General features: G+C 55.2%; 10 protein-coding genes across 10 annotated transcripts; 3 read left to right on the forward strand and 7 right to left on the reverse strand.

Annotated features, from left to right (window-relative positions):
- Positions 1-119: 119 nt before the first annotated feature.
- On the reverse strand, positions 120-2,297 carry N657DRAFT_660651 (MFS general substrate transporter). Its single transcript, XM_062795058.1, has 3 exons — positions 943-2,297; positions 491-887; positions 120-435 (listed from the first exon to the last, which is right to left on the reverse strand). Exons 1-3 carry the CDS (start codon positions 1,992-1,994, stop codon positions 307-309), a joined length of 1,578 nt encoding a protein of 525 aa, XP_062653004.1. The 5' UTR covers positions 1,995-2,297; the 3' UTR covers positions 120-306.
- A 1,115-nt stretch (positions 2,298-3,412) lies between these two features.
- On the forward strand, positions 3,413-4,957 carry N657DRAFT_696935 (uncharacterized protein; the record flags this gene model as incomplete). Its single annotated transcript, XM_062797322.1, has 5 exons — positions 3,413-3,473; positions 3,584-3,748; positions 4,089-4,096; positions 4,247-4,302; positions 4,403-4,957. 5 exons carry the CDS (start codon positions 3,413-3,415, stop codon positions 4,602-4,604), a joined length of 492 nt encoding a protein of 163 aa, XP_062653005.1. The 3' UTR covers positions 4,605-4,957.
- Positions 4,958-5,515: 558 nt separating this feature from the next.
- N657DRAFT_652691 (uncharacterized protein) lies at positions 5,516-9,062 on the reverse strand (the record flags this gene model as incomplete). The annotated part of the gene is made up of 9 exons (XM_062794326.1): positions 5,516-5,765; positions 5,976-6,500; positions 6,560-6,984; positions 7,048-7,229; positions 7,320-8,039; positions 8,069-8,141; positions 8,372-8,691; positions 8,724-8,913; positions 8,967-9,062. The coding sequence occupies 9 exons, from the start codon at positions 9,060-9,062 to the stop codon at positions 5,516-5,518; spliced, it is 2,781 nt and encodes a 926-aa protein (XP_062653006.1).
- A 1,498-nt stretch (positions 9,063-10,560) lies between these two features.
- Positions 10,561-12,317, reverse strand: N657DRAFT_561834 (uncharacterized protein; the record flags this gene model as incomplete). The annotated part of the gene is made up of 2 exons (XM_062788085.1): positions 10,561-12,050; positions 12,239-12,317. The coding sequence occupies 2 exons, from the start codon at positions 12,315-12,317 to the stop codon at positions 10,561-10,563; spliced, it is 1,569 nt and encodes a 522-aa protein (XP_062653007.1).
- A 1,234-nt stretch (positions 12,318-13,551) lies between these two features.
- N657DRAFT_562576 (uncharacterized protein) lies at positions 13,552-16,253 on the reverse strand (the record flags this gene model as incomplete). The annotated part of the gene is made up of 7 exons (XM_062788151.1): positions 13,552-13,676; positions 13,752-14,679; positions 14,736-15,069; positions 15,118-15,321; positions 15,373-15,500; positions 15,554-15,719; positions 15,883-16,253. 7 exons carry the CDS (start codon positions 16,251-16,253, stop codon positions 13,552-13,554), a joined length of 2,256 nt encoding a protein of 751 aa, XP_062653008.1.
- A 906-nt stretch (positions 16,254-17,159) lies between these two features.
- On the forward strand, positions 17,160-17,540 carry N657DRAFT_676896 (uncharacterized protein; the record flags this gene model as incomplete). Its single annotated transcript, XM_062795937.1, has 3 exons — positions 17,160-17,164; positions 17,240-17,364; positions 17,443-17,540. 3 exons carry the CDS (start codon positions 17,160-17,162, stop codon positions 17,538-17,540), a joined length of 228 nt encoding a protein of 75 aa, XP_062653009.1.
- Positions 17,541-18,116: 576 nt separating this feature from the next.
- Positions 18,117-20,735, reverse strand: N657DRAFT_639823 (uncharacterized protein). The gene is made up of 4 exons (XM_062791842.1): positions 19,304-20,735; positions 19,180-19,249; positions 18,638-19,124; positions 18,117-18,571 (listed from the first exon to the last, which is right to left on the reverse strand). Exons 1-4 carry the CDS (start codon positions 20,391-20,393, stop codon positions 18,149-18,151), a joined length of 2,070 nt encoding a protein of 689 aa, XP_062653010.1. The 5' UTR covers positions 20,394-20,735; the 3' UTR covers positions 18,117-18,148.
- Positions 20,736-20,872: 137 nt separating this feature from the next.
- N657DRAFT_639824 (uncharacterized protein) lies at positions 20,873-23,244 on the forward strand. The gene is made up of 4 exons (XM_062791843.1): positions 20,873-21,128; positions 21,194-21,260; positions 21,317-22,474; positions 22,542-23,244. The coding sequence occupies exons 1-4, from the start codon at positions 21,118-21,120 to the stop codon at positions 23,118-23,120; spliced, it is 1,815 nt and encodes a 604-aa protein (XP_062653011.1). The 5' UTR covers positions 20,873-21,117; the 3' UTR covers positions 23,121-23,244.
- A 738-nt stretch (positions 23,245-23,982) lies between these two features.
- Positions 23,983-25,571, reverse strand: N657DRAFT_562836 (tubulin-domain-containing protein; the record flags this gene model as incomplete). The annotated part of the gene is made up of 4 exons (XM_062788166.1): positions 23,983-24,464; positions 24,524-25,027; positions 25,087-25,397; positions 25,456-25,571. The coding sequence occupies 4 exons, from the start codon at positions 25,569-25,571 to the stop codon at positions 23,983-23,985; spliced, it is 1,413 nt and encodes a 470-aa protein (XP_062653012.1).
- An 845-nt stretch (positions 25,572-26,416) lies between these two features.
- Positions 26,417-27,131, reverse strand: N657DRAFT_62625 (uncharacterized protein). The gene has a single exon (XM_062790781.1). It carries the CDS (start codon positions 26,893-26,895, stop codon positions 26,521-26,523), a length of 375 nt encoding a protein of 124 aa, XP_062653013.1. The 5' UTR covers positions 26,896-27,131; the 3' UTR covers positions 26,417-26,520.
- Positions 27,132-27,139: the final 8 nt, after the last annotated feature.

Consider the following 27,139-nt stretch of genomic DNA (forward strand, 5'->3'; position numbering starts at 1 on the left):
GCGCAGCAGCGCGTAGCAGCCCTTGGCCCTCCAATATGCGGCACAGTGGCGGTCTCAGTTCTAGACTACCTACTCCGGTTACAGAGCAATCATGGACATCAGTAAAAAGTAAAGAATATAAGGGGCACTGGCAACACAAATTCCATTAGCAGAACCCGGCCTGATGCAGCCATCCGAGCGCGGCTCATAGAGCTTTATGGTCATGAAGAATTACCCAATTGCGGTGCTGTCCGCCAGTTACGCTCCTCCGATGAGAGTTGCGCTAGAATGACTGCGCTGTGCGGCTCCAGTACGGAAATCGCCTACCTACAAGGCCGCCTTACCCCTCGACTCGAACGGCAGCACAAAAACCAGAAGACCGGCAGCAATGAACAAGGCTCCGCTGGTGTACACGGGCGCAGCAGTCTGGAGGTCAGCAAACATGGCCACGATGGGCTTGTCTGTTGTCAGTAATGAACGCGTCAGGGGCAGTTGACTGCTGGATACTCACCGCCATGATGCCAAAGATGCGGTTAGATGTCGCTGTCAGGGCATTCCCCGTGCCCCTCTGCGGCGTCGGGAACAGCTCGGGAGTAAAAGAATACAGCACGGCATACATGACATTGCTGGTGAAGCTGAAGGCGCAGTTCCAGCCGAGGAGTGACTGCGAGTCGAGAGCTGTCGTCGAGGCGTACAGGAACACACCGGTCAGAATGGTGGAGAGGGCGAGCGTGCCCTTCCTTCCAAACCGAGGCAGCTCGACCAGCAGTCCACCGATCAAGGCGCCGGGGACTCCGAGCACGGCGATGATGAGCGAGTTTCGGTACGTCAGGTATGTCGACCCATCCCCAAAGTCAGCGCCGCGCGTCGCCTGAATGTACGGCAAGAAGGCGTTGTAGAGTGGGTATCTGCGTTTGTCAGCTGTCTGTCTCCCGTCGGCCCCCCGAAACGTTCTCAACTCACCCCAACCCGATGAATGCCCAAACCACCATGATCAGGCCTGTCGACAGCGCAAGCTTCCTGGTACCGAACAGCGTCCTCACCCTCTCAAACTTGACATCCTCCAGCTTCCTCTTGACCGCATCTGCCACCTTAGCCTGGCGCACATACCCATCCGGCTCGCATGCCTTCAAATCCTCCACCGTCAAGCCCGTTGTCTTCCCATTCCTCCTCGCCACTTCACGCACAATCCTTACCGCATCCTCATCCCTCCCCTTCCCCATCAAGTACTTGGGCGACTCATAGATTGTAAAGGCGCCAAACCGCAGCAAAAACATCGCCATGGTCAACCCGCCCATAGCAATCAGAAACCACCGCCACCCCATATTCTCCCCCTTCTCACATTGCTCGTCCCCCTCTTGGCACGTCAACCCACCCAACAGAGGCCAAGCAACCAGCGTCGCCACCACCTGCGCGATTGCCCACGCCACCGAAAGCACCGTCAGCAGATACTGGTGGGTGGCAGGCAAGAACTCAAGATAAATGGCCGAGTCAACCGGCAAGTTCCCGCCCACCCCGAAACTCCACAGCGCCGCGAACACGCCCGCGGCCGCGAAATTGGGCGCGCCCGCCGCCGCCAGCCCAAACACGGCTGTCAGGCCCAGCGTCAAGTTGAACGCCCACCGCCGGCCGAACACGTCGCACCCGAAGCCCCAGAACAGGGCGCCTGCCAATAGACCAATGTTTTGGGCTAGCGTGAGTAAGGGCGGGTAGGTTGGGCGAAACTCGGCGGCTAGTGGGGGGAGGATGAGGGACGTTACAATGGGCCACAGGTTGTCCGAGGCCCAACCGAAGGCGATGACGGCTGTTAATTGGTACTGGTAGGCGCCGAAGCCTATCTCTTGGATGGCGCGATTGAGGAGCTTTGCTTTTTTCTCGTAGACCGGGTCGATTTCGCCTGGTGGGAGGATGGCGTTGTCGTCGTCTGCGTGGTTGGAGGAGGGTGAAGTTTTGGGGGGGGGAGGGGAGGGAGGGGATTTGGAGGCTTCGACGGAGGGGTCTTTGGACTCGGCCATGTTATTGACTAAATATGTTCAAGGTATTGCACTGGTCCGGATGATGTTGAACTGACTACTCAGTGAGACAGTTAAGTGGGAGACACATGCAGATGAATGCGACGCAGTCCTTGAGATACCTTATATGCGGGAAGGAACCAAGCGTTGATCTGAATGGATCACGCGTTCTCTATTCCGCCGAGTACAACTGCGGTCCTAAACTGCACCATGACCCTAACCTGAGTTTGGGGAACGAGGGAACTTTCAACACTCTTTACGAGACAGGGAGGCGAGTTCTGGACCTATGAGGATAGACATGTCAAGGAACCTGCAATGCAATCCCAATGGCGCCATCTGCCTTGCCTTTTAGCTGATCGGGCGGGAATCCGGTTGCTGTGGATTCGGCACAATGCATCTCGGGCCGGGCCTATGACGACACTGCCTTCCTGGAGCTGCAGCACGCCCGTGTCGCCGAGCACGTGTATTACGCTAAGAAAACGCGTGCACCCTCCAATGAAAATCGCAGAATGTTCTAAACCCTGGCCCAATTCTTCCCCCAGACGCAAGCATCCAAAGGGGAAAGAATACCGATCTGGCTGCATTATTTACATCGAGTCTTGGCATCGCATCTCATGAAAAGGCTAGGGGTCAAAAACAGCTGACTATTGATGCCACCCTTTTGTGGGGTTGAGACCTCGATTTTCTCGACATGTTCAGCTCTGGCACCACTTGAAACCAGAAACGAGAGCCTATATTGCTCTCTAGAACATATGTCAGTGTGGAAGCAGAGGTGAAGTTGGCACTAGGTTGGATGGCCACCACGAATAACCATAGACCCTGGTTGGAACATTGGAAGGAGTTTGGTTCTTTTATCGAGAGTCCTCCTATATAACTTATTGTAGCCTTTCCGGTCATGATGTTTCCCGCTTCTGCTTTAAGCGGTTAGAGACATACGAACTGCTTGCAATATGAATCAGGGCGGAGAATGTGACGAGATGGATGAAGTCCTTGAGAAGCCGACTGTGAATGATACAATGAGAGCAGATCTGAAGGGTACCTTTTCATCCGTCGTGACCTTTATTGTCAGACTCTGGCGAAGTTGAGGTTTAATGTACTCGGCAAACCTTGCAATACACCACTTCCAAATTGCCGCCTTTTCACCAGCAACATGGGATGAATGAAAACGCACCGCAATCTTTTTTTGCATGCGCATACTACACAGCTTCTCTATTCAACTTACGTTTCGCTTCTCTAACTCACAAAACAGGCTCGTTCCATTCTCGCTAAGCCCTCCCTCAACAGCGGGTGCCACGACGTCAGCATCATGATGGAAGCATGATTCCCTTCGCCCACAGAAGCAAAGACAGCGAGCTTCGAATCATAGAAGAAAAAGATCGCTATCGCCGCGATTAGCCAACAGCGTTGCTTCTTCAACCACCATGGATTCCGGTGCCGCCCTAGCGGTCAAGCTTACGGATGAGGAGTGGCACGACATTTTGCGTACGTTGTTTTGTCAGTGGATATCGAAGTAGAATCTGCTAACTCTTTGCGCTATTCGTCTTCTACCATTTCAGTCGACCATCACTGCGTACGCAACGTCGCATCCACAGCAAGAGACGCCGTTTTGACCATCGTCATCACCGGGGGTCATTGCGATACTGCCACTGAATGGAAACGAGACAGCAGAACCGCCATGGTTGTCCGCTTAGAAGATATTGATCGGGCTCTTTCCCGGGTGGCGAGAACGTATCGCGCAACTTCATTCGCCTCACGAGGTAGGTCATCTTCTCATTGCCGAACTTAGCCACGGAACTCCAATGGTCTTCCATCACTTGGTTGCGGCAGCCCACCACCCTCACCAAGCCCAGATCTCTGGAGGAAGAGGCTCGGATGGTTTCAAGATCGAAGAACTCCTCGACTTTAGGAAGCCCAAGAAGTTGCGAAACTCAGCCATCAGTAGAAGTCACTGAGCCTGATTGCTACGACTGTGCCGGGGTGGATTGAGAGCTTGGTGCCCAGAGTTTTTTCAAACCCGAGAAGAAGTCGGACAAAGCATTTCATCTTCAGGGACGCCTCCAGTTCTCATATGAGTTTGGAATGGAGAACCTCTTCAAGCAACTCTGGTATGTGCTTAGTTCATTCTGGCTTGTCTCTCCATTTCTGTTTTTCCACAGAGGATTTTTCATTGGTGTCTCTTGCTCTCTTGCAGCCAAGACGATTGAAAAATGTGATAATACAGTTAAAGTTGACTAGGTTCAACAGCTTCCATTTAGCATACGGCAATGAGGGCATCTTCCGAAACCCTTGATGCTGCCACCCGGCATCTACGGTGAGTGCTGGCATATCCTCGAGATTGTATTGTACAGCATGTGTTGGAAAAAGGCTGATCATTCCCTGGACCGACTGCTAGATCGCATTTACAAATGCAGAGAAGCGTACACCATCTTACTGCTTGCCGACATCAAGACATACGTCGAGGGCATGCGCCAAGTTGTCGAAGATCGGAATCAGGTGAACAGCTCCATTTGCCAATATGCATCGCGCGCCGCGTATTGCGCCGCGGAGCAGCTGAAGGTCCTTGAGGCATGGCTTGGGGAGGAGGAGATCGACATAATCGATGACAAGATCTGACTCTGGGACTCGGAACGCCGGTGTCCTATCAACTTCTTCGACTCAGCCCCCTCCGTCGACTGCTTGCGGAAAATTCATAAGGATAGGCGTGGGTGCGGTTTGGCCGTTTGGTAGATGAGATTGAGGGGTATGGCAGAGTACGACTGATGCTGTGGGTGGTGGACAAAAGAGATGAAGCCAAGCTTGTTGGAGAGGAGCATGTCAAGTACATGAGGGAGCAGAAGAAGAAGGTTCCCTCAGCAGCTTGAGCGGGAAGACACTTCAAGACTTCCCCTTCTGGCCTCGAAAGGGCTCGACAACCTGCAGGTATTTCTTGCTCTTTGCTACAGTCACATAGTGCTCTCACAGAGGCGTGAGATATCAAAACGGGGGCGGCATTGCCGTAGGTGAACGCAAATCAGGTTTACGAATACCTTAAGCAAATAGTGGAAACAAGGCACAGCACTCCAACGAAGTGATAGCACCTACTTGCCGGGAGCTCCGATATCATCCATCTGACCATCCGCGCCAGGGAAGTGGGGGAGCGAAGGTAGCTCGCAGGTCTAATTCATACCAAACCAGTCACCGTGATCATCGGGATAGATATAACAAATGCTCCCGTCGGTTTCCTCTCTCTTTTGATTCTCTGCAATGCCGTTTATTTCAATACTGTCTACCGCGGGCCATAGCCCTCTTGGCTATCACAAGGGTCTGGAGGCTGGAACCAGTGCTGGCGGAGCGATAAAGATTTTGCTACATCTGACCACTCTCCATCCTCCTCTCAAGGGGCATCGCGCTGGGCGACAAACAGAACCTCAGGTATGAAGTCGCTATGTTTTCTCTGCAGAAGATAAGTAATTCACGCCCCTAAAGTGCACTTATTTCTGTTAACTCAACGCCGAACAGATTCACCCCGTGTAATTGTACACTGCTCATCCATCAACATGACTATGCCCGCATCCATCGTCAGACATGAACCTCCGAGCAGCACTCCACAGCCCGGAAAGCAAATCAAAATTGTCAGCGGGAACATTCCTCCAGCTCATCCCACACATCAGTTTCTTGGTACCCATCCTGCTCATCCTGCACCTCATGGCCTTGTAGACCATGTCAACACCATGTCCGTCACCCTGGAGAATGATCTCGCCATTCCCAACGTCGACTCCAACAGGCCCACAACACCTCTCCAACCCAGTGAGGCCCCGCTCACCAAAACTTGTATGTCTCGCCATCCGGAACCCACGCCGGAGCCTTCGGATTGGGACGAGTTGACGACGCACCACGAGCAGACGCCGTGTTCGCCTGAGCCGACGAAGCCTCAGGTCCAGTCGCATCCGACCGCTACCCCCACGTTGCTGCCGGCTACGCCGTCCGCTCTGAGCAGACGCTGACCCCGGCATATGGTGGCCAGGATTGTTGGGTCGTTGCAGCAGATGACCATAGGCCTGCGACAAATTGTTGTCGTCCAGTTTGCCTACATGATCCATCTGGGCCACCATATGCAAGGCTGGCTCATACAGAGTGGAAAAGACCCCGCGGGCTTTTAGGTCCTGCACGGCCCAGTTGGCCTTCTCGCCGACCCTCAAGGCAATGTTCTGCCGGCGGCACTTCTCCAACTCGAGAGAAACCACGGCAGCCTCGTACCACCTTGGGATCTCTCCTTTGGCTCGGTTGTCTCGAATTCTCCGGCTGGGCCAGGGACGGGCGAGCTTCCCTTCCCATGAATCACCATAACCGGAGTAGACACCTTCAGAGCAGGGCACCATCTCCATCTGCTGAACTTCCGTAATTTCGAAGGCGCTCTTGCCGCTCAGGCTGGCATGGCGCCACTTGGTCAGGACGCGAACCTCATTGACAGCCACGTGAAAGTCCTTCCTCACCGCGAAGCAGAGCAGTGGCAAACCCTTTTCGGTAAACCTAACTCAATTATTAGCGTGCGTCAACAAGTCAGTAGACATTGAAGGAACATGACGTACGAGACGCTCAAAGACTGCAGCAGCGTCGTGGCAAGAGAAAGGTACGCCCCCGATACACCCTCCTGCCTAGCATGGGGCACCGTAATCCGCAAGTCCCAATGACGACGGATTGCATGGATGTAGACGGGCATTTGCTCACCTTTGTCGGAAACATCGCTGGGCAGACGGATCAGAAAGGAGAAGCCACTTGAGGCGCCATCATCCTCAATGTCGACAACGAAACGACGAGGTTTATGAGTGGCGTTCAGAGAGCAGTGGAAAGAGTAGGTAGTCCAAGCGCGGGTGGGATTCTCCTTCCAAAGACGAGCTCCGTTTGCCGTCATATTGATCATGTCCTTCACGTCGCAGGCATATGTCGATAGGATGTTGGTGAAGTGGATGTCCTGGTTCTTGCCGAAATCCCGAGTTAGCCTCCTCACCAAGCCCTATTCTTTCCATCCGTTGCTGACTGTGTTGGCGTCGTTGTATGCTAGACCGCTCTCAGAGACGTGTTCCAGAATGATGCGACCAAACTCGGCTCTCGCTACAAGCCTGCCGCGCCTGTAAGGGCTCATAGACAGCACTCTGGCCGTAGCGCTTTCAATTCTCTTGATGAACGCTTCGGTGGTGAGCAAGGAAATGGGGATTCTTGTATCGGGATCTTGATCTGGCGTCGGTGTAGGCTGCGCATCTGAGTGTGGCGTGCCGCGATGTCCAGCTTGTTGCGTGGCCCTCTCCTTCTTGTCAGCTTGCTGCGCATTCTCAACCCAGCTGATTTGACCGATGCCATTTATATCCGCTGTCATCTTCTGCTGCGGACGCCGCTGATCTGTTTGAGAGTGTGTTGCTGCCTTCCCACTTCGCCTTGGGCTCTTCTCCAACACTGAAAGGTATTCTTCCCAGTTAGCTGTGCTACTACCATCTTCCTCAAATTCCGAAGGCGGGGGAACAAGAGGACGTATTTGCCAGCAGACTTTCGACGTAGAAGCACCCTCAAAGACGGGAGTGGCTACGGCAGCCAGCATGTCGACGAGGCAGTCGTGGCCGGTTTCGGGCTCGGTGAGCAGGTGATTGGACGTAGTACTCGCACCTAACGTACCTGGTTCGCCCCGGAGTGCCGAAAAGTCTTGGGATAAAGATGGGATGGGGTTGTTATCATCCAAGAGAGTCGTGTCTGGCTTTCCAGTCGATGCCCCAATCGCAGGTCCACGGTGGGATGTTGCCGGCTTCTCTTCAAAATTGATGAGATCTTCATCCGCGAGTGCTGGTGAAGGCTGGCTAGCACCTTGGACATTGAGGATGGATTGTGCAGTGTCGGTGGCAGCGTCGGCTTGGGCCTCAACATTCTCAATCCAGGTCTCAACCTTGCTGGTGGCCTTCACCATGCCACGCTGTTCAGGCAAGATGAACTCGTCGGCGGAAAATGTAAGCAGGTCAAGAGTCCTGGTGAAGATGGTAGGCCGATTTCCCAGCATCGTCCTGTCCCTGTCTCGGACAGAACCTTCGGGCCCAGCAGGGAGACAGGGCAACCCCGCTGAGGAGACCAAGGGCAAATTCGGATTGAGGCTGCCTGCTGATAGATTATCTTGTAGGACTCCTCCAACTTGTTTACCGTTACTCAATCAAGGAGGGTCGAGGAGGCCAGCTTTGGGTCGATGTTGGCCAGGTATCGCATGTCTGCAGTTATCTCGGGAGTCTTGTTGAGATCCGGCTGAACTGGATAGAGGTAGTTCTCGGCATAAACCAAGTGCTCCGCCAATAGACAGCTGGGCCGTAGTTTCTGCAACAGCCGATGAGCGCATATGCCGAGTGGGTATCCTTGCAGCTACTCACCTCGATGGCCAACATGACTCTGAGTCTATCCCGAGCTTTGCGGATGAACTCCTCGCTCTGACCAGTGATATACACTAGTTTTCCGGCGAGACGTGAGGACAGTTCGACGCGCAGATCCTCTTGGATCTGATCACGCTCACTCACGGTCATGATCTGGTGAACCGTGTATGGCTCGTTGTTTTTGTCGAGGTCGTCCCATAGGGCAGTGCGCGAGGATTCAGTCAGCGGCTGAGAAAGACAGGACGATGCGGAGGGCTCGTCAATTCCGCGGGTCGTGGCAGTGTCTGACAGTTGCGTAAACCACTCGTGGTCGACGGTGGCTATGCGATGTGAGCTTATCTCTGTTCGTGACCTCTGTGGAGGAGATGTACCCGGAGCGTATCGTTCGTTTCCAACATTCCGTCCTCATAGGTGTCGAACGCATTGCCTTCAATTGCGCAAGCCAATATGACAAATTTGTTACGAATCTCGCTTGCATGCTCCTCAAGACAGGTGACCTTAAACCACCCGTACTCGCTGTCGTAGGTGAACTCGGCCTGGGCCTGCGTCCATGGTCAGGTAATGTCAGCGGAGCGAAGACCGGATTGACACCTACCAGTCCCATGCCAGCAAAATCATCAATTACTCGGCGGACAACATTCGGCTTGAAGTTCCACACTGTGGTCAGGTAGAACTCGGTGAAAAATGCCATCTTGGCGATGGCCGAGCCGGCACGAACAGAACGACAGGGCCGATATTCTAGGAGCAAGCAGTCAGTCAATTCCGTGTTTGGAAACTGGTCAATAGGAATATAAAGCTGGGAGGAAGGAGGGAGTGGTGAAATGAGGCAGAGAGCGGATGAGCCGCTTCGACCATTCCTAGCAGCCGATGACTGAAGCTTGGAATTAGCGAACAGATCAGAAGAGATGTGGTGTACCTTTTTGCTCGCATAAACAATTCACAATCAAATCTGATTTCGTGGATCGTGACGTTGATTGTGACTGATAAGTTTGTTCTCGCTGCCTGGGGAGAGACGCGAGAATCAGGGAGCCGAACCACAAAGGTAAGGCAGCAGAAGAAGGGGGAGAGAAGTCTTTCGACCAAAACATGGAAAAGACGGACGAAAGACACCGCCAATTGAGCGAAGCCTTAGATGCAGAGATCAGTTGGCGGGCTTAAGGACCGGACGAGGAAGGAGCGATGACGGGGCTGACCTCGGGCAACTACTGGAACATGCAGCTTTGAACCGCAATGACATGGAAGGTTTACAAAGCTTGAAAATGCAGTTGTATCCATCCTTCAATGAGGCTTCATCATACTAGGTGCTCAAGGAGTCGCCATAAGAGGACTTTAAGTTAACAACCTGGAAGATCATACCACTACTGGTGGCATTCACGTTGCAACGATCGCAAGCAAGCGATCTACTGCCCTAATCGGCTCAACTATGTAAGGCATTTCAACGACAGATGTTTCACGGTCAGGGCGTTTGCTTTGGGCAAACGCCCAGAGGTTGTCCCAAGTATGTTACCCCTGAGTGAAAATCAACAAACATTTCGTTTGCCCCTGCCAAGCAAATATTTCAACATAGACCCGGGGAACCAATGCTGAAATCAGCACAAGGTCCCCATGCGATTGGCAAAGAAGACACAACTTATCCAGGGGGTAAGGGATCAGTAAAAGATAGGATATCTCTTGCACAAAAAGTAGGCCAGTAAACGTAGTCTGCTGCTATGCTTGCATGTATATGCTTTGATTCCCTGCCCGGGTCCTTTCAGCAACGCCAAACTCCTTCCCTTGGAGTACCCATTCCCGTAACCCCCAGACCGTGAATAGCAATAGAAAGGTGCGTGTCCAGGAACGAACTGGCTGGCTCGCACGCATCGACGCTTGCATGCCTAAATCCTGCATTCCCAAAGAAGGAAAAGAAACTGGTCTATCGATCCACCGGCACCATTCAACCCTGACCGTCTGGTATCGTCATGAGGTATGTCGTGAGCTGCGTTAACGACCGGAGTAGAAATGGAGCCGAGAAAAGCAATTGCTTCCGGAAAGATGGCGATTGAGCCAGGCGTGTCCCTCCAGCCTTGTCCCGTCCCCAGGACGCCGTACGAAAGCCAAACGACGGCAGAACTGATGGTGTTGCGATGATGTTGCCTCCAACCACCATTACTGAAGCCCCTTTCCATCAGTTGGCCGTCAAGCCGCCACCCTCACTGAGCCCACTCGATCTTCTCCTTGACGCTCAGCGCCCACCGGAGCTTATCCAGCACCTCCCTCGCCTCCCTTAGTGTGCGCTCCTGCTCCCGTTCCCTCTCGTCCGCCCGCCTCTTGATATCCCTGAGATCCTCCTCCTGCTGCTTCTTATACCTCTCAAACTGCGCGGCAATTTCCTCCTTCTGCCTCCTCAGCTCGCGTATATTCCCGTCCTGCTGATCGCACAGCTCCCGTAGCGTCTCAATCTTCTCATCGTCCTTCTCCCTCTCCCCGACCAGCTCCTCCACCTCCGCCCTCATCCTCCCCATCGCCCGCTTCACCTCCTCCCCCTGGTCCTTCCAGTGACTACTAATGGCATTATACCGCCCCTCGCACAACGCTGCATAGTTCGTCGCGTCGTCAACCCGCCTCTTGGCATCCGCCTTCGTCTTCTCCATCTCGTCCTTCCAGACGCGCTCCCGCGCCGCCGCGTCGAGCGCCCGCTTGCGCTCCAGCTCCACCGCGTCCTGCAGCGACTCGACCTGGCGCTCCTTGCGCGCGAGCAGGGTCTTGGTGACGCTGGCCTCCAGCAGGCGCGATTCGTAGTCCGATATGACGCGCTCCAGCTTGTCCTCGAGCAGGCGGGCGGCGTTGCGCGACTCCTCAGCGCGGAGCCGCTCGATTTGGATGTCGCGCTTGAGCGCCTCGTTGTCCGACACCAGCCGGTTGATAACGCGGCCCGTCTTGCCGAGCCCGGCCTTGCCGACCGAGCTGTCCCAGGAGTTGGAGGTGTTAGCTTCCGTTGCCGAGAGGGAAACGTCGTTCGCGCTGGATCCGCCGCCGACACCGCCGCCGCCGGGGTCGGTGCTGGTTATGGTGGGCGCTAGTATTGATGATGCGTTGAGGCTGCTTTCTCGCGGGGGAATTTCGGCAGAGCTTGGAATCGTTCGCGAAGTCTTCGGTGTACCATCAGGAGTACCGTCTCCGTTATCCTGCGAGGCTCCCGAGGGGCTCGGCTTCAACTTATTATGCGACGGGATTCGAGATATCCCGCCTGACGGTGCTTGCGCCCGCTGCTGAGAGTGTGCTGACCCCATGCTGGTGGTGCTATTGAGGGAACTCGAGAAACCTGAATCCCGCGATGTTGAATGTGATTGCACCCCGTCTATGCTGGAATCATCCTCTGGGTATGCTTGCCTGTCGTCAAAACTAGGTACCGTCCGGATCGTCGAGTTCATTCGGTTTGGGATGCGAGGCGACAGCAAAGAAGAGGTTGTGGAAGGAGCCGCTTTTCCGTTGGCCTCGCCTGTCGTGGTTCGAGACATGGTCGCGTTGGTTGTGCCTTCGCAGGCGGCCTGAGATATTAGGGTTGGCCTGGGCGAGGGGCGCTCATGCGAGGGGCTCGGTGCCTTGCTCGGCGATGGCTTGGTTGGTGTCGCAGCTGATGCTGCGGCTGGTGAATTTTCTATCGGGACGACGATCGCTGACGAGAGATCTTTAGCACACTCTGTTAGCCTTCGTTAGCACAAACCACACCAGGTGTTTCAACGGCTCAGTGTCTCGCCCTGACGGGAAACCTGCAGCTATCCAAGACCAGCACGTTGCCATCCTGAGGCTGCACATTCCCGGCCTCGTGGTGCAGGACCCGCAAGGGGGCTCAGACAGTAACACAGAGCAGGACCAAAAGGGACATACTGTGTTGGTCGTTCCGATGGGTTGAGAAGGGCGGCTTCTGATCCAAATGTGGCCGACTCTTCATGAGCTTGTTGCGCATTTCTCGTGACGGACGAGTCTACAACTACTGTGTAAAGAACACAGACAGACCCAGACGGTTGGGTCAGGGGTAGACGTTTGTTCCCACTTCTAAGCGGGTCAGGTCCGCTCAGGGCAAGAACCGGGCGTGTTTCAATGATTTTTGTTCAGGGCACCTTCCAGCTGTTGACAACAAACTTCGTGACTAGCTCGAGAAGCACATTCTTTTAGCGGACAGCGATCGCTCAACATTGGGTTGTCGAATTTCGGACAGTTGGTGTTGGACGTCGGATCAATCGTGGTTGTATTTTTTTTTGCTTGGCACGGCCGACAAGGCTTAAGTCGTGACTGACAGGGTCTGGGTTGATGGGACGACGAACTTGAACACGAAGCGTTCAAAGCAACATGCGACTCTTTTAGTCACGGATTCCTTACATTCGTGTTTATATGTTGGCTGAGTCCGGTATGACCATGGGCAGGAGCAGGATACACCATTTCACCAGAGAGCCTGCCCGTGGCTTTCAATCAGTCACGAATCCGGGCGCCCCGTCACGGTCACGGCCGTGGTTGGAGGCCCGCGCGTTGAATGCACGGCATTGTCCGACTGCCACAGCAACCGTGCAAGGCAGTGGGGCACGGCTCGCCGCGTTGCCGAATCACAGTTGCCTCTTTGCCAAATTTCCTGACCTTGCTCTCGGGCCGCAAAGGCTGGCCAGGGATCTGAGACAGGGGGTGCAGACAACCGTTCCTGGATCTCGCTGGGACCTCCTTGCAGGAGGATCATGGAGATCACATGGTGAATCAAAACGGTGAAGTGTCCAGCCAGCTGTGCAAAAGGCACAGATCAGAATCCCAGATTAGAAAGTCCCGATACAGGGCACAAAACCGGCTATTTCGAAGCAGGTAGCCTGGAAGTTGATACAGGCGATGATGACTGCAGCCCCACTACGTCTTGGAGTCGTGTGTCCATCAGGATGACCGCAAACCAGACCGCATCTCTATCTCGGTACTCTGAAATGGCGAGCCCATTGATCTATGCCAATCAGTTGAGTTACCACCCGATTTCCGGGTGCTTAATGTCTCCCCGTCAGTTCCATCATAAGGTATGTATGAGTGATGAGTGACCGTTGCATCGACGAATGTTTGTATGGCCGCCTACTTAGTCTCTCGCCTGTATTGAGGGCGGAACAGTCGTGCTAGTGGTGCGGAAATAGAATACATGATAGATCATACAATCCTCGCGAGAGCGAACGGCTTCACGTCGCAATCGCCATGCTGTTACCCGGCGCCGCATCACTCCCATGGGCCCGAGTCTGCGACTCAATGAACCCCGGCCGCCACTTGACGAGGTACTTTGCCGCCAACGGGCGCGCATCCTCAACTACATTCATCACGACATGTCAGCAACCATCCACAGAACCCTGACAAAACAACACACACAACGGAGTGAACTCACACTCAGTCCAGATCTCTGCCACGGTATCCAGCGCAATCTCTCTCACGGGCGGCCGCATCATCACCAGATACAGCAGCGTCGTCAGCGCCAGCTGCACCGTCGTCGGGTCCTCGCACAGCACCTTCAGCCTCCCCAGCAGCGGCCTACTCAGTTCGGGGATCTCGGCCAGGAACCTTGTCAGCACCTTGTCCTGCGCCGTGATATAACTCAAGAACCCGTCGAAGAGCCGCAGCGCCCAACGTTCGTAGTGCAGCGCCGCCGCGTCGTTGTAACCACCTCCACTGCTGCGCTTGGTCAGCTGGTCGTTGTACCACTCCTCGCAGAGCCACGCGACGGCGATCTCTATGCGCCGCCGCCAGTCCTCGAGGATGTACGTGTAGAGCAGCTCGCGGATCGTGTCGCCGAGGGACATGCGTGGCGGGTGGTTGTCGAGCGCCCCATCTTCCATCTTGATGCTGCTGAGATCGTCGAGCCCGGCTGTGCTGCGGGTCGCCAGGCGCGTGATGAGCGTCAGCCAGGAGTCGCGGTCGTAGGAGCTCGCTGCGAGTCGGTTGATGCCTGCCTTTGGCTTCCGCGAGGCGCCGCTCTCCTTGAGAACTGATAATGGCCCGAATACGCGGGAGGCTGCTGCCTGACTGAGCTTGGCCGCCGCGTCGGGGTCAAGTGTAGGAGGTGCGGGAAGCCTGAAGGGGCCGAGGGCTAGGGCGGCGGCATCCGCGGCTAGTTCTGTCGGCTCCTCGGGGGGAGCGTTGTCGAGCTTGTTGAGGATTTGCTCGGTGTCCTCAGCTGGGGTGAGGTCTGGTTCATAGTCGTCATCGTCTTCATCGACCCCCAACGGAGCTGTGGCGGCGTTATTCACGGCGGGCTGCGCTGCCACTGCGGCTGCTGCACCAGCAGCGTAGATGGAAGTGAGACGGTCCCGAATGCCCTAGCGCAGGTCAGTACTCACAGCGTTCTCTCAGTGTCTGGACATAGCACACGTACTGCCACGGCCAAGTCAAATATCTGCTGGTCGAGCGTCATCAAGGTCTTGACGCTAATTTTGGCAGCAAGATTTGCAGGCAGCTGTGTGGCATCAAACGCCTGCAGCCCGGGGTTGCTCGTGAGGGTGAACACCCCAGCAAGGCTATGTGGCCCTGGACCCAATGGCGGGACCATGAACTGAGGAGCTCCCTCCATCTTTTGCCTTTTGGCGTCACCGACAGCTTGGTCCACAAGGGCCCTCTTGCGGCTTGCTTCATCAAATATCTCGGCTCGTGACCGCATCATCCTTTCGATGTACTGGTGAATTCGTCCTGCCATGGGATTATTGGGGTCCCTACCAGAGTCAGCAGTAGCACGTTGAGACATAGCCCGACTACTCTACCTTCTGAGGAGATGTGTCAGAAGCATGCGGGTGGTCTTCTCAAGAGATTTCACGAGCACCCTCGTTTTCGGCGTCATGGGGGAGTTTGCCAGCTTCAGGGGGTTGAAGTTCAATACCGCGTTGAGGATGCGGTTTGATGTGTTGGGCCGGGTCCGGATTAGGATGGACAGACAGTTCAGCGTGGCATCAACAAGCAAAGCGTCACTATCGCAGTTAGACGAAGTGGCCTCGGGATGAACATTGGATGTAGCCCACCTGCTGTTGTCTTGCAACACGCCTAGCATCCTATCCAGAAGACCCGTAGCTTCGGCTTCCAGTTTCCTTGGATCTAATAAAGGGTGGTTTGCGGGGATCATGTTCAAGGAGATATCGAGCCCGTTGGTCTGGGTGCGCTGTGTCAGTTACCTTCACAAGGGTTGAGCTGCAGCACACGAACTTTTTGCTCCATGCCATTCGATGCTGTCTGAGCAAGCACAACTCGCTGGGCGAACTTGATGCAGCTCAGCCTCACTGGTGCCGGTGCCCCATCCCAGATCTGTAGTATCCTCGACTTGATGGATGACATCTGTTCCCAGCTTTCTGTATGATAGGAATTGTTGATTCTGAGCACTCTGTTAGCATGTTCTCTGCCCCGCTCTTTCAACCCAAGGACCGGAGATAAGAAATATGGGCAATATAGGCGGGCATTGGATGTCAAAACAACAGCCCGCCTAGTCCCATTCTTACATAACAACATCATGGATCTGAAGGATTGAAAGCACTCACATCCACCTCAACGCGACGGGATACGCGCTAGCCGCTGCGGCAACGCTCGCCTTGAGCACGATGGTATCCTCTCCCACGCCGTCCAGCAAGCCCCTGAGGGTGTCAAGCACCGCCACCGTGATGTTCTCCTTGTCGCGCATCGTCAGCACCGGCGTGGCGAGCGACTCGGCCAGGAACTCGGCTCCCCATCGTCGCAGCGGCAGCAGTGCCCTCGGCCCTATGATGGGCAGCACTCCCTTGACGATGCGGTCATAGTAGGTCGAGTCCTGCAGCACCACCTTGCGCGCCGCATTGAGCTGTTCCAATTGCTCGGCGAGGGCGAGGGGGTTGCCGTTGGACGACGATGAGGCGTTGGTTGAGTCGGCCGCCATGGTGTCTCACGTGTCCCCCTGTTTCTTGGAGGTGATGAGATGTACCCGACGTGATGGTGGGTTGGCGTAGATTGGATGGCTGGTTTGGTAGGAGGGCCGTGAAGCAGACGAGCCGAGAGCAAAGCAAAAGGGGAATCTACAGAGAGTGCTGCCTGATGCTCTGTATGCGCAACGACAACAAGGCAAGCCAAGGCAGGCAGTCTAGGTTGTTGACCGATCAAAGCCTTTCCGCCGTCTCCCCAACCTGCGCGCGAGCTGCCACTGCCCTGGTTCAGAGGTTCCTAAAGCGTTGACGTGTACTAATGTATCGCCGCAGTAGGACACTCGTTACCTCCAAACAGTCAAGACTCCAGTATCGAATATGGAAGCGCCCTGCCGAGGCGGGTCATACTGCGAGCCGCAATTGTCGAGGTTGTTGTGGAGGCAAACCGAAAAAGTTCAGGTTGGCGCAGAGGTCGGTGGCATCAATTTCATGAATCAACAATTCCACTTCCAGCTGCTTGTGCAATGCCGTTTGACAGATGCCCCTTCTTTCTTATCCTCTGGTCGTCAACAGATTCAATGGAGGTGTTGAAATTATGGAAAGCGGATATGTCGAGTGCCAGGATTGGAATTGGACGCTTTGTTCATTCTCATTGAGCCTTGGACGACGCGCTCAAACCCAAAAACCAAAGAGATGGGAGTGACGTGAAAGAAGGCAGGGGTCGGAATGGAGCGTGCACGGACAACAGCGGCACAATGGGTTCTGAATGCGCCCAAGCTCCCATTGGCAGGCCTTTGATAAGCTTTAGTTATCGGTCCATGTCAGCTCACCGGCAATACCTTATCCGATCGAGCATAGGATGCATCATCCCCAAAATCGTCACCCGAAAGAAGCCGCGAGATCCTTTAACTCAACAGGTAGCCATGGGGTAAGTGACCTACGCTTCTACATCTTGCTGCAAGATGCTTCTCGAGATACACAAAACCTCTCTAACAGCTCACAGATTTCAGCCCTCGACCTACTACGACCGTAACCGCCAATCACCGGCCCTCATCAGGGCGCGGCGGCCCTACCTGGTCAAGAACGCCATCACGGGGCTCGCCATATCCGCCTTTGCCATTGGCATCTGTACGGCAACCCTTACAGCCCTTCCTAAACCTCGAACACCATTCATGTCTCAGCGTACTGACCGCGTTCTTCACCCAGATGCCTACACTCTCCACGCCATCGGCCAGGACGAATTCGAGGATGTCAAGGTTCCCGATGTGCCGGCGAAACCCAACTCCCAGACGGCGAAGAACTGAGGAAGCCTGCTCGAAGATATCTAGGCGAGGTGTTGTACCGCCGCGTGTATCCATCTATGAGAAAAAAGCACATACCAGGAACGGAACGGGGAGCGGCATTAACGTACAGTAGAACTGACAACATCATTCCGGAGTTTTGAGGGAATTCCATCTTAGATCCAAATAAGATATCATCCAGGCCCCCGCAGCACTAAGCAATGCTGCGGAGTATCTATTCAACCCCGACATAGCCTTAGGTGGTATCTACCGTAGCCGAGTCCTATACAACCCATCCAACAACCAACCATAAGCCCTGGCGGGAGAACCCCCCCCCCACCCCTCCAAACGATGAACTGGCTCTCCGGTTTGTACACATCCACATATACATATGGGTCTCATCTATACGGCATTAGACAACCCGAAAGCCCCCGACCTTGCCCCCCGCCTTACCAGGTCAAATCCTCACCCCGAGAAAGTGTCCGAAAGAACAATGGAAAACGAAAACGCTCAATCACCAATGATACATTTGCAATGCGTGCCTTCCACTCGATGAAATTCAGCGACGAGGATCGCTGATCCCTGGTGGCTTGATAAGAATGAACAGAAAACACAGAACCGGAAGCTCAAAATCAAGACGCATGTACAGCCGACTCCCGCCGTAGCGGCTCGGCGCTCATCTTATTAGCGCCCTGGAGTTTCCCGGAAACTGTCGGCGAGTGCGTCTTCTGCACCGGTACCGGAGACTCGCCGTTCAGAATAGTAGACGTGCTCGAGGAGAACAGGCCGCCCGGTTGGTTCGAGTGTATCCGGGGAGCCGACGGTGGTGGCGGGCCAGCGTAGGTGGGGTGGAGGTTGGCTTCGCGGTGGCCTTGCTGGCGCTGCATGTGATGGGACGGGTGGTTCGGGTTCGCCCAGGGCGTTTGCTCGATGAACTGCTCTCCGGCAGCGCCGAGGCCGTGTGTGAACGCGGAAAGGCCCGTCGTGTGTTTGTATTCCGGGCGGAACGCCGGCAGGTGGTTCGGCATCTGTCTCGACATTGGCTCGCGGGCGAACTGTGACCAAGCGTTGTCAGTACTCTATTGTGTCCAATCGGCAACTGATGTCCCAACCAAACTCACTTGTATCGCTTCCAGGTCGGCCTCCAGCTGGTCTTCGGTAACGCCATTGATTGACGGCGCTGCGGGGAAACCGACGTGCTTGGCGAAACCCGAGAGCACCGACACCTCCTTGTTGTATGACACGGCATTCCTGATGGCTTCCGCCCTCGTAGCGGGGAAGCGGAGCCCATAATCCGGTATTGTGTTGGCGGCCCGGCGCCGCTCTTGTTGTATTTGATACCATTCTTGACCCAACTCTGTCACGGTCTCGTCTCTCGATTCACGAACAGCCTGATAGAACTGCGACATAATCTGTGCACGCTCCGCGACTGCTCGGCGTCGCAACACCGACAGCTTGAATTGCAACTCGAGGTCGCTCCTCCGTATCTTCTCCGCTCGCCGCTCCTCGAGGCACTGTAGCATAGCGAGGTACTCGGGGTGCGTCGGGTTGTCGCTCGCGAGCATTGCTTCTTCCTGGTTGAGCTGTTCTAGTCGCTCCTGATAAAGTCTGCGAGATGGTTAGAGGCAAGGTCCCAGATGGTTGGTAATATCTAGAAGCTTACCGCTCCCGGAAGCTGCTGAACTGCTTCTCGATCGCGACCAGCTCCTCCCAAGCCGCCTTTTTCCGTTCCACTGCTGTCCAGTTAGCTTCCGCCGAGTTAGAACAGGGAAGCGTAAGCTGCATACGCTCTTCCTCATTCCGGTGCGCTGTCTCGACCTCCTCGTCGACTTCGTCGACGTGGTCATCCTCAGCTTGTGGCGTGGGTACCTCGAAACTCTGATCATCGGCATCCTCAAGAGGCTCGCCTGGCGCTTCTTCCTTGGTATCTCCGTCCTCAGGACTTTTACTTTTCCGCTTTTTTGTCGGACTGCGCCGTCCTCTCCTGGCCCTGCTCGGCACACCAACTTCTACGGCCGCTTCTGGCAGCTCCTCCTTGGGCTCAGATGTAGCCACTAGCTCCCCGTTGTCTTCTTCGGCAGTGTGGTTGCCGCTTTGGGGGTTCGTCGAGATGCCGTCGTCATCAATCATTGCGACGTCGCCGGATGGCTCTTGATCGGCGCCGCTGATCGAACCGGCTCGCTTCTTGAGCGGCTGCTCGGACTCTGACGTGTCGGCGATCGATGGCCGCTTCCGCTTCCGAAAGTCGGCTGAATTGTTCCTGGGGTGTGAAGTCGGCGCGTTGGAGGCGACCACCTGCCCTTTCTTAGCCAGCGTGGGTGACCGCAGGCGAGGTTCCTTGACCGAGTCAAGCTCAGGCTCGCTGGAAGGCATTGACACGTCGTCATCCTCCGCATCCTCTGCCTCAGAAACCAAAATGCGATCGCCAGTCGCGTCCTCTGTATCTACGTCAGCACGTAATTGCTGGTGGAGCTTGCTCGGGCTGCGTTCGAGGACCCGGTCCCGGCGATCAGTGAAGCGCCGGTTTCCAACATCGCCTGCCGTATCCATTATGTTGCGTGTCGGGCCACTCTTGGGAGGCGTGTCGTAGAGTCTTTCTGTCTCGGCTTCGGAGTCATTGACATCCACCTCTGAGAGCTTGCTGTCGTCGTCTGACTCGGAGACGGCTTCGAACTCTGGGTCGCCTGGGGCGCCGTTTCGGTTTTGAATGTCGTGTCCATCGCCGTGGTCGCGCATGTCCAAATCGGCCTCGTCGCCATATGCGTCCTTGTCTTCGGGCTCGCTGAGGGGACTCGAGAAATTGCTGGGGCTGTTGTCCCGCAAGGGCGGGGAAGGGCTCGACGGCGCCAAAGTTAGCGCGGTATCACCGGTTACCATCGTAGACCATACGATCGGGCTGGAATTCAATCAGCGAGGGTTGGCCAATGACGTTTTGTGTCGTTGCGGTCGAGAAATCCAGACCGCGCAAAATTGAACCGAATGAATTCCGCGAGCGGACACCCGACGCTTGACGCCGACAGGCAGGTTGAGACTGCGAAGACAGCAATAAGTAGGAGTTGCAGTGAAAAATGTATAAAGGGTTGACGTAGACGGGGATTCTGGAGCGCGACAGTACCGTCAAATACGTGCAAAACGGTGTCTCCAATGTGTGGTGGCGGATTGAAAGACGGCGGTGGTAACTATTGTAAGGAAGCTGGAGCGGCGCCAGAGCACTGAGAGGGAGCACGAATGGGCGGGAAGCGAGCTGCTTGGAACCCTTGCTGCTTGCCCGCCTTGGTCGATTTATGCCGCCGTGGCTCACCGCCCTGTTATCTTATCGAGAAATTTCGGCCTTGTACTATTGTATCGGACTACCACGAGCTGCTGCTTCTGTGCATATCGAAGACGGAAACGGCTGGTTTGAGCGAGAGTATAGTGCAAATTTGCATACGTTTATGACGATCTGCAACTCTTCAAGATTTCGGTTGTAATTTGCCATTCGGAAGGAATACTACCTCTCCTAAGTTGCGTCCAGATTCCCATCTGCTTCTCGTCCCCATATTCCCAAGCTTTGGAGCTGGTCCGTTTGAGCGCCAGATTCTGAACCCCCTCAACAGCTAAAATGGCCAAAGGGTATGTATAAACCACGGTCGGATTTCTTCTACTGCCTACAGATGCTGACTCGCCTCCCCTCACAGCATAGCCAGATTGGTTGCCTCGTCCAAGGCCATTGACCCCGCCTTGGATGCTCTTTTTTCCCAGAGCGTATGCCGCAGAATCCCTGGAGCTGAGTGTCGGTTGGCATGTCTAATGGCTTCTAGGCTGGAGCTGTTAAAGCACCCCCGAAGTCGCGCTATGCAGAATTGCTTCCTCGGAAGGAGGAAAAGAACGACGAGGCGGACGAGGACGAGGCGGCTTCCGAGATCGCAGATTCCGACGTTGGGTCTGAGGAAGACTCCGGTTCTGAGCCAGAAGCTGCGAGCACAGATGATAGCGACAACGAATCCGCCGGCGAAAATCCGTTTGGAGACGAAGACATAGGCGACGCTTCAAGCGTAGACGACGAGGCCGAAGCCGCAGAGGTTTTGGAAAGGGCCGTGTCGCACTCAGCGTCTCAGGATCAGGTGCGGAAGAGGAAGCGGAAGCAACGAGATGACGACGAGGACCTCGAGGCCAACTACCTCGAACGCCTGGCAAACGAAGAAGAGCCGTTTGGGAAGCGTCAGAAGAAAGCCGAGCCCACGTCCAAGGCTGAAGCGTCGGCATCCTCGAAGGAAGACGGCGAGGAGAAGTCTGCCGAGAAGGGGGAGGACGACGAATTCGGGGATGGTATCCCTGTTCACGAATCACTCGCTGCTGACCCTGTTGCCTCAGAGCTGGAAAAGGCGAATCGTACCGTCTTCCTCAGCAATGTCTCCGTGGAAGCGGTTACCTCGCGCAAGGCAAAAAAGACGCTACTCCATCACCTCTCGTCTGTTTTGGACAAGAAGGCGGACCCGCCCCAGAAAGTGCAGTCCATACGGTTTCGTTCGACTGCCTTTGAAACCGCAGGCATCCCGAAACGCGCGGCATACATCAAAAAGTCCGTCATGGAGGCTACCACCAAATCCACGAATGCCTACGCGGTCTATAGCACGGCCGCAGCAGCTCGCCTCGCAGTGTCGCAGCTCAACGGCACCATCGTTCTAGACCGGCATCTCCGGGTAGACAGCGTGGCTCATCCGGCACCTGTCGATCACCATCGATGCGTCTTCGTCGGCAACCTGGGCTTTGTTGACGACGAGACCGTCTACAACACCAAACTCAACGAAGAGGGCAAGGAGGTGACGGAGAAGCGCAAGCGGACTAAGACACCAATGGACGTCGAGGAGGGGTTATGGCGAGTGTTTGGCGAAAAGGCCGGCAAGGTGGAGAGCGTCCGCGTCGTGAGAGACGCCGCTACCCGCGTAGGCAAAGGCTTTGCCTACGTCCAGTTCTATGTGAGTCCATTCCCTTCCTCGCTCTCACCAAGCCGTTGACCGGATTAACAAAACCGCCCACCTACAGGACGGTAATGCAGTCGAATCAGCCATCCTCCTCAACGGCAAGAAATTCCCACCCATGCTCCCCCGCGAACTGCGCGTCAGCCGCTGCAAGGCGCCCCACAAGACCGCCCGCGCAATGGAAGCTCGCAATGACCGATCCGCCACCATGTCCGCCACCGACCGCAAAGGCGGCAAGAAGGGCAAATCAGCCGACGACAACACCGCCAGGACAGGGAAGTACGTCCCCAAACCCACCGCCGAGGCCCAGACACTCCGGGGCCGCGCGAGCAAACTACTCGGCCGGTTCGGGGCGGCAAAGCTAGTCGGTGAGACTCCCGGCGGGAAGGACAAGAAACACCGGGACAGGCGAAACCGCGGCATGAACCGCGGCAGCAGGGGGGCCGGTGCTGGCGGGGCGGCGCCAGGTGGTGGTACCGGTGAGAATCAGAACGGATTCAAGGGGCCGGAGCAGTTCGTGTTTGAGGGCAAGCGGGCCAGCGCCAGGGATGGCAAGCCCAAGGATCTCAAGTTCAAGAAGGGGAAGGCGAAGGGGAAGGACAAAGTACATAAGAAGAAGAAGGGCGGCAAGGTTGGGAAATAGAGGGGTTGACAGGACGCTGAAGACGTGTAGTAGGCTGGTGTTTGTCAGAGGCCGCGGAGTAGACTCGACTGTACTTTAGCCAATGCGATGAATAGCATTTTGAAGCAATTCGTGTCGAACGGGCTTTGATGACGAATGGTCTGTTCTCACGGCTAGAAGAAACTGAGTCCAGACAATGGAGAAGCCGACGATGGATCCAGGCTTAGGGAGCTCCGGGGCAGCATCCAAAATGTTTCTGGAGTCTGCTTTGCATGGCTATCAAGCTAAGCCACACAATCTCACAGCACCCTAAGATTCTCCATGTTCTAAGATTCAATCACGGACATTAGAAAGCCCAGCAGCCCTTCTATTCTCTTAGTCCTTCTATTCTCTTAGTCCTTCTATTCTCTTAGTCCTTCTATTCTCTTAGTCCTTCTATTCTCTTAGTCCTTCTATTCTCTTAGTAAGTCCGCAGTGTTTCCCAACAACCATCTAGACAGAACACACATCTATCGGCGTAACTCGTCAATGGGAATAGAAGCCCGCGCCTTCATCCACCAAAGACCACTATCCACATTGTGCTATCTCTCAAAATGGACATGGCTAAAAGCAGTAAGAACATAACTTGCCAGGATATTATCTTCATAAGACGCGTAGAACGCAGAAAAAGTCCATCAACATCGTCTCCCTCCGCCAGCCTCCCCAGTCTTTTTCTTCCCCTCCTAAAAAGTCCTGTACAACCTCTCCCGCCTCAATTGTATAACCCACCACAAGGGGACCATACAGGATCGGCAACTGGTGCACCCCACACAAGTCCCCCTCTCAGTAACGTACTCGCGGCGACCGTCATTAGACCCCCACACAGGACGGTACCAAGCCCGCTTTAATACTCGGCCTCGCCCTCACCAGGCTCAAACGAGTCGGCAGCGACCTCCTCGTAGTCCTTCTCAAGGGCAGCCAGATCCTCGCGGGCCTCGCTAAACTCGCCCTCCTCCATGCCCTCGCCAACATACCAGTGCACAAAGGCGCGCTTGCTGTACATCAGATCAAACTTGTAGTCGAGGCGCGACCAGGCCTCGGCGATGGCGGTCGTGTTGGACAGCATGGAGACGGAGCGGTCGACGGCGGCTAGACCGCCGTCCTGCGGCGACGCGGTGGGGACGGCCACGGGTTTCTGGTAGTTGATGCCGATCTTGAAGCCCGTCGGGCACCACTCGACCAGGTTGAACGACGCCTTAGACTTGAGCTGGGCCACGGCGGCGCTGCAGTCGCGGTGGACCACGTCGCCGCGGTAGAGGAGGGCCACAGCCATGTACTTGCCCTTGCGCGGGTCGCAGACGACCATTTGGTTGTTGGGCTCGAAGCCTAGTAGGGAAGGATCAGCACCTCTGTAGTTGTACGTTAGGCCAGAAGTGAGGACTTACATTGGAAGGTCAGGTCCGAGACCTTGAAACTCTCGTGAGCGCTCTTGGCAGCCGAGATGACAGGCGCGTAGCTAATGAGCGGGTAGTGGATACGGGGGTACGGGACCAGGTTGGTCTGGAACTCGTTGAGGTCGACGTTCAGGGCGCCATCGAAGCGCAGAGACGAGGTGATGGAAGACACGACCTGTGCAATCAGACGGTTGAGGTGCTCATAGCTGGGCCGGGGAATGTCCAGATTCCGGCGGCAGATATCGTACACGGCCTCGTTGTCAACCAGGAAGGTGCAGTCTGAGTTCTCGATGGTGCTGTGGGTGGAAAGGACAGCGTTGTAGGGCTCGACAACGGCAGAGGAGAGACGCGGCGCGGGGTAAACAGTGAACTCCAGCTTGCACTTCTTGCCGTAGTCGGTCGCGAGACGCTCGAGCAGCAGAGCGCCGAATCCAGAGCCAGTACCACCGCCAAAGGAATGGAAGATCAAGAAGCCCTGGAGTGAATTGCAGTTGTCTATGAAACTGCGTCAGATATACCAGCTTCTCAGGCAGTGTATTGGGGGCGCAGCTCACCGGTGACACGGCGGATGCGGTCGATGACATTGTCAATCATCTCCTTGCCAATAGTGTAGTGGCCACGGGCATAGTTGTTGGCGGCATCCTCTTTCCCGCTAATCAGAAGCTCTGGGTGGAAGAGCTGGCGGTAGTTGCCGGTGCGGATTTCGTCGATTGGTGAAGGGTCGAGGTCGACGAAGATGGAGCGGGGGACGTATTTGCCACTGCTCGTCTCGGTAAAGAAGGTCTCGAAAGAACCACCTTCGGCGAGGTCCTTAGCATTTGGATCAGGGCGGCCGTCAGGCCCGAGGCCGTGCTCGAGGAGGTACCTGTAACCATCGATCAGTCGGGGGGTGTTGCACGCAAGGAAGAGCGGTGAGGACTTACAGCTCCCAAGCGCTGTTACCCAGCTGGGCACCAGCCTGGCCGATATGAAGATGAAGTACCTGTTCGTAGCCCTTGTTAGCTAGAGCTTGGGGTATCGTGGCTAAGCCTTCTTCCATGTGTCGTGTCGCGAAGCTCAGCGAGCTCTCTGGAGCTCCCCCAGCTTGTTCCAGCTGTACAAGACTCGCCAGCAAACCGGAGAGATCGGCGGTAAGGTGATGCGGCGGAAATCCGAATCGCAAGCACGTAAAGGGAATGTTGGATAGCAAGATCGCTGGGGCCAGCCGCAACCACCGTCATTCTACAAACTCCAAGGCGGTGATGGTATCGCGTCGATGGCTCCGCAGTGAAAAAGGGAAGCGTTCCGAAGCAGGGCAATCCTGAAGACGCGGGGGTGCAGCTAGGGGAAATGGCTGTGTGTCTTACCTCGCCTCTCATCTTGAAAATGTGTGTCGCAGATACAGTTCCCGGTGGTGTTCAGAAGCGAAGCAGAGCAGCGAGCGCACAGCGCAGGTCCAGCGTCGGTCGGCGACTTGTTTCTGGAGTGAAGTTGAGTGTTGATGGCAGGCCTGTGGGGATTGCGAACCGCCAAGCCCAGGAGGGGACAATATTCCGGTGTGGGTCTCAGTGGCCGCCGGCAATCTCGTCTCAGGACCTCAGTTTGGGCACGTTTCGTTATCAAAGCGAGTTTACAGTGCTTACACAGTACACCCCGCACTTGGCACTCCATTTGCAACTTGAATGATATGAGAACTGGCTCACAGCTGCAAGTTGGTGATCAATTTTCTGGGTGATGGCACCAGTTAAACACTTATTCATGCAACCAGGCAACAATCCTCCCAAGGTAACGCGAGGGTTCATGTTCCATAAATAAGTAGGTAGAGAAGATACGTTTCAATCGGACTGGGCTCGATTATAGTGATCCTCAAACGCCAAGGTTCCTTGCGCTTCCAGTTCTCATTTCTGTTCGAAGTCTCCGGGGCGAGTATAGACACCGATTGTTCCATGCCAATTCCTGTCTCGAAACTACATGGTGACTTAGAAGGCACAATAGCAACACTTAAACGTCTACTTCTGGAACCTGCCTGTCAAAGGCTCTGCGATTCTGTATTGGGGCGCGTAACGGAACTGTATCGAGTTTGACCAGGGAAAAGGAAAAGAAGAAAAGACAAAGACAAAAAAGATGAAGGATAAAAAGAGCAACAGAAAGAAACGTTGGGAGCGGCTCAGTGGCAGCGATGTACGGGTGATAAACGGCCGTGATGGCGGTTTGTTACAGTATATAAAATTGATCAGGAACATCATGGCATGGTCAACTCTAGTGCGTGTGTTCGGCGATTGAGTGCGTGGCCGTATGCAGATATCCTTTTCTTCTCTCAGGCTCAGAAATGGCTTGCCAACAAACCGGAAAAACATGGGTGACACGGAGTAACGATCAACCATAACAGATCGTCCACAAGATCAAGACCGCAGAGTATGGCGGCTGCATGTTTGTCAGACACAGCATGTAACGGCGTTACACAGATCAGATGGGGCATGCAATCGACCCATGCACAACACCGAACGAGGCTGGAACCCCGAGAAGGACAACCGAACGAAGGAAGGAAGTCAAGTCGAATTCACGAGCGCGACACGACGAAGATACCAGACCGACAGATATTACGGGTATCTCATTCAGGAAACACCG

Source organism: Parathielavia appendiculata, assembly GCF_033297405.1.
Source record: "Parathielavia appendiculata strain CBS 731.68 unplaced genomic scaffold N657scaffold_1, whole genome shotgun sequence".
NCBI classification, from domain to species: Eukaryota; Fungi; Ascomycota; class Sordariomycetes; order Sordariales; family Chaetomiaceae; genus Parathielavia; species Parathielavia appendiculata.

Excerpts from the sequence above, each read along its gene's own strand:
- N657DRAFT_639823 (XM_062791842.1), bottom strand. The coding sequence starts at position 20,393 with ATGGTAACCGGTGATACCGCGCTAACTTTGGCGCCGTCGAGCCCTTCC. Across the intron at positions 19,250-19,303 it reads GCACCGGAATGAGGAAGAGC|TGGAACGGAAAAAGGCGGCT; the intron begins GTATGCAGCTTA and ends ACTGGACAGCAG. Across the intron at positions 19,125-19,179 it reads TTCAGCAGCTTCCGGGAGCG|ACTTTATCAGGAGCGACTAG; the intron begins GTAAGCTTCTAG and ends ACCATCTCGCAG.
- N657DRAFT_660651 (XM_062795058.1), bottom strand. The coding sequence starts at position 1,994 with ATGGCCGAGTCCAAAGACCCCTCCGTCGAAGCCTCCAAATCCCCTCCC. Across the intron at positions 888-942 it reads TGGGCATTCATCGGGTTGGG|ATACCCACTCTACAACGCCT; the intron begins GTGAGTTGAGAA and ends TGACAAACGCAG. Across the intron at positions 436-490 it reads GCATCTTTGGCATCATGGCG|CCCATCGTGGCCATGTTTGC; the intron begins GTGAGTATCCAG and ends ACAACAGACAAG.
- N657DRAFT_639824 (XM_062791843.1), top strand. Across the intron at positions 21,261-21,316 it reads ATGCTCTTTTTTCCCAGAGC|GCTGGAGCTGTTAAAGCACC; the intron begins GTATGCCGCAGA and ends AATGGCTTCTAG. Across the intron at positions 22,475-22,541 it reads TTGCCTACGTCCAGTTCTAT|GACGGTAATGCAGTCGAATC; the intron begins GTGAGTCCATTC and ends GCCCACCTACAG.
- N657DRAFT_62625 (XM_062790781.1), bottom strand. The coding sequence starts at position 26,895 with ATGGTTGATCGTTACTCCGTGTCACCCATGTTTTTCCGGTTTGTTGGC.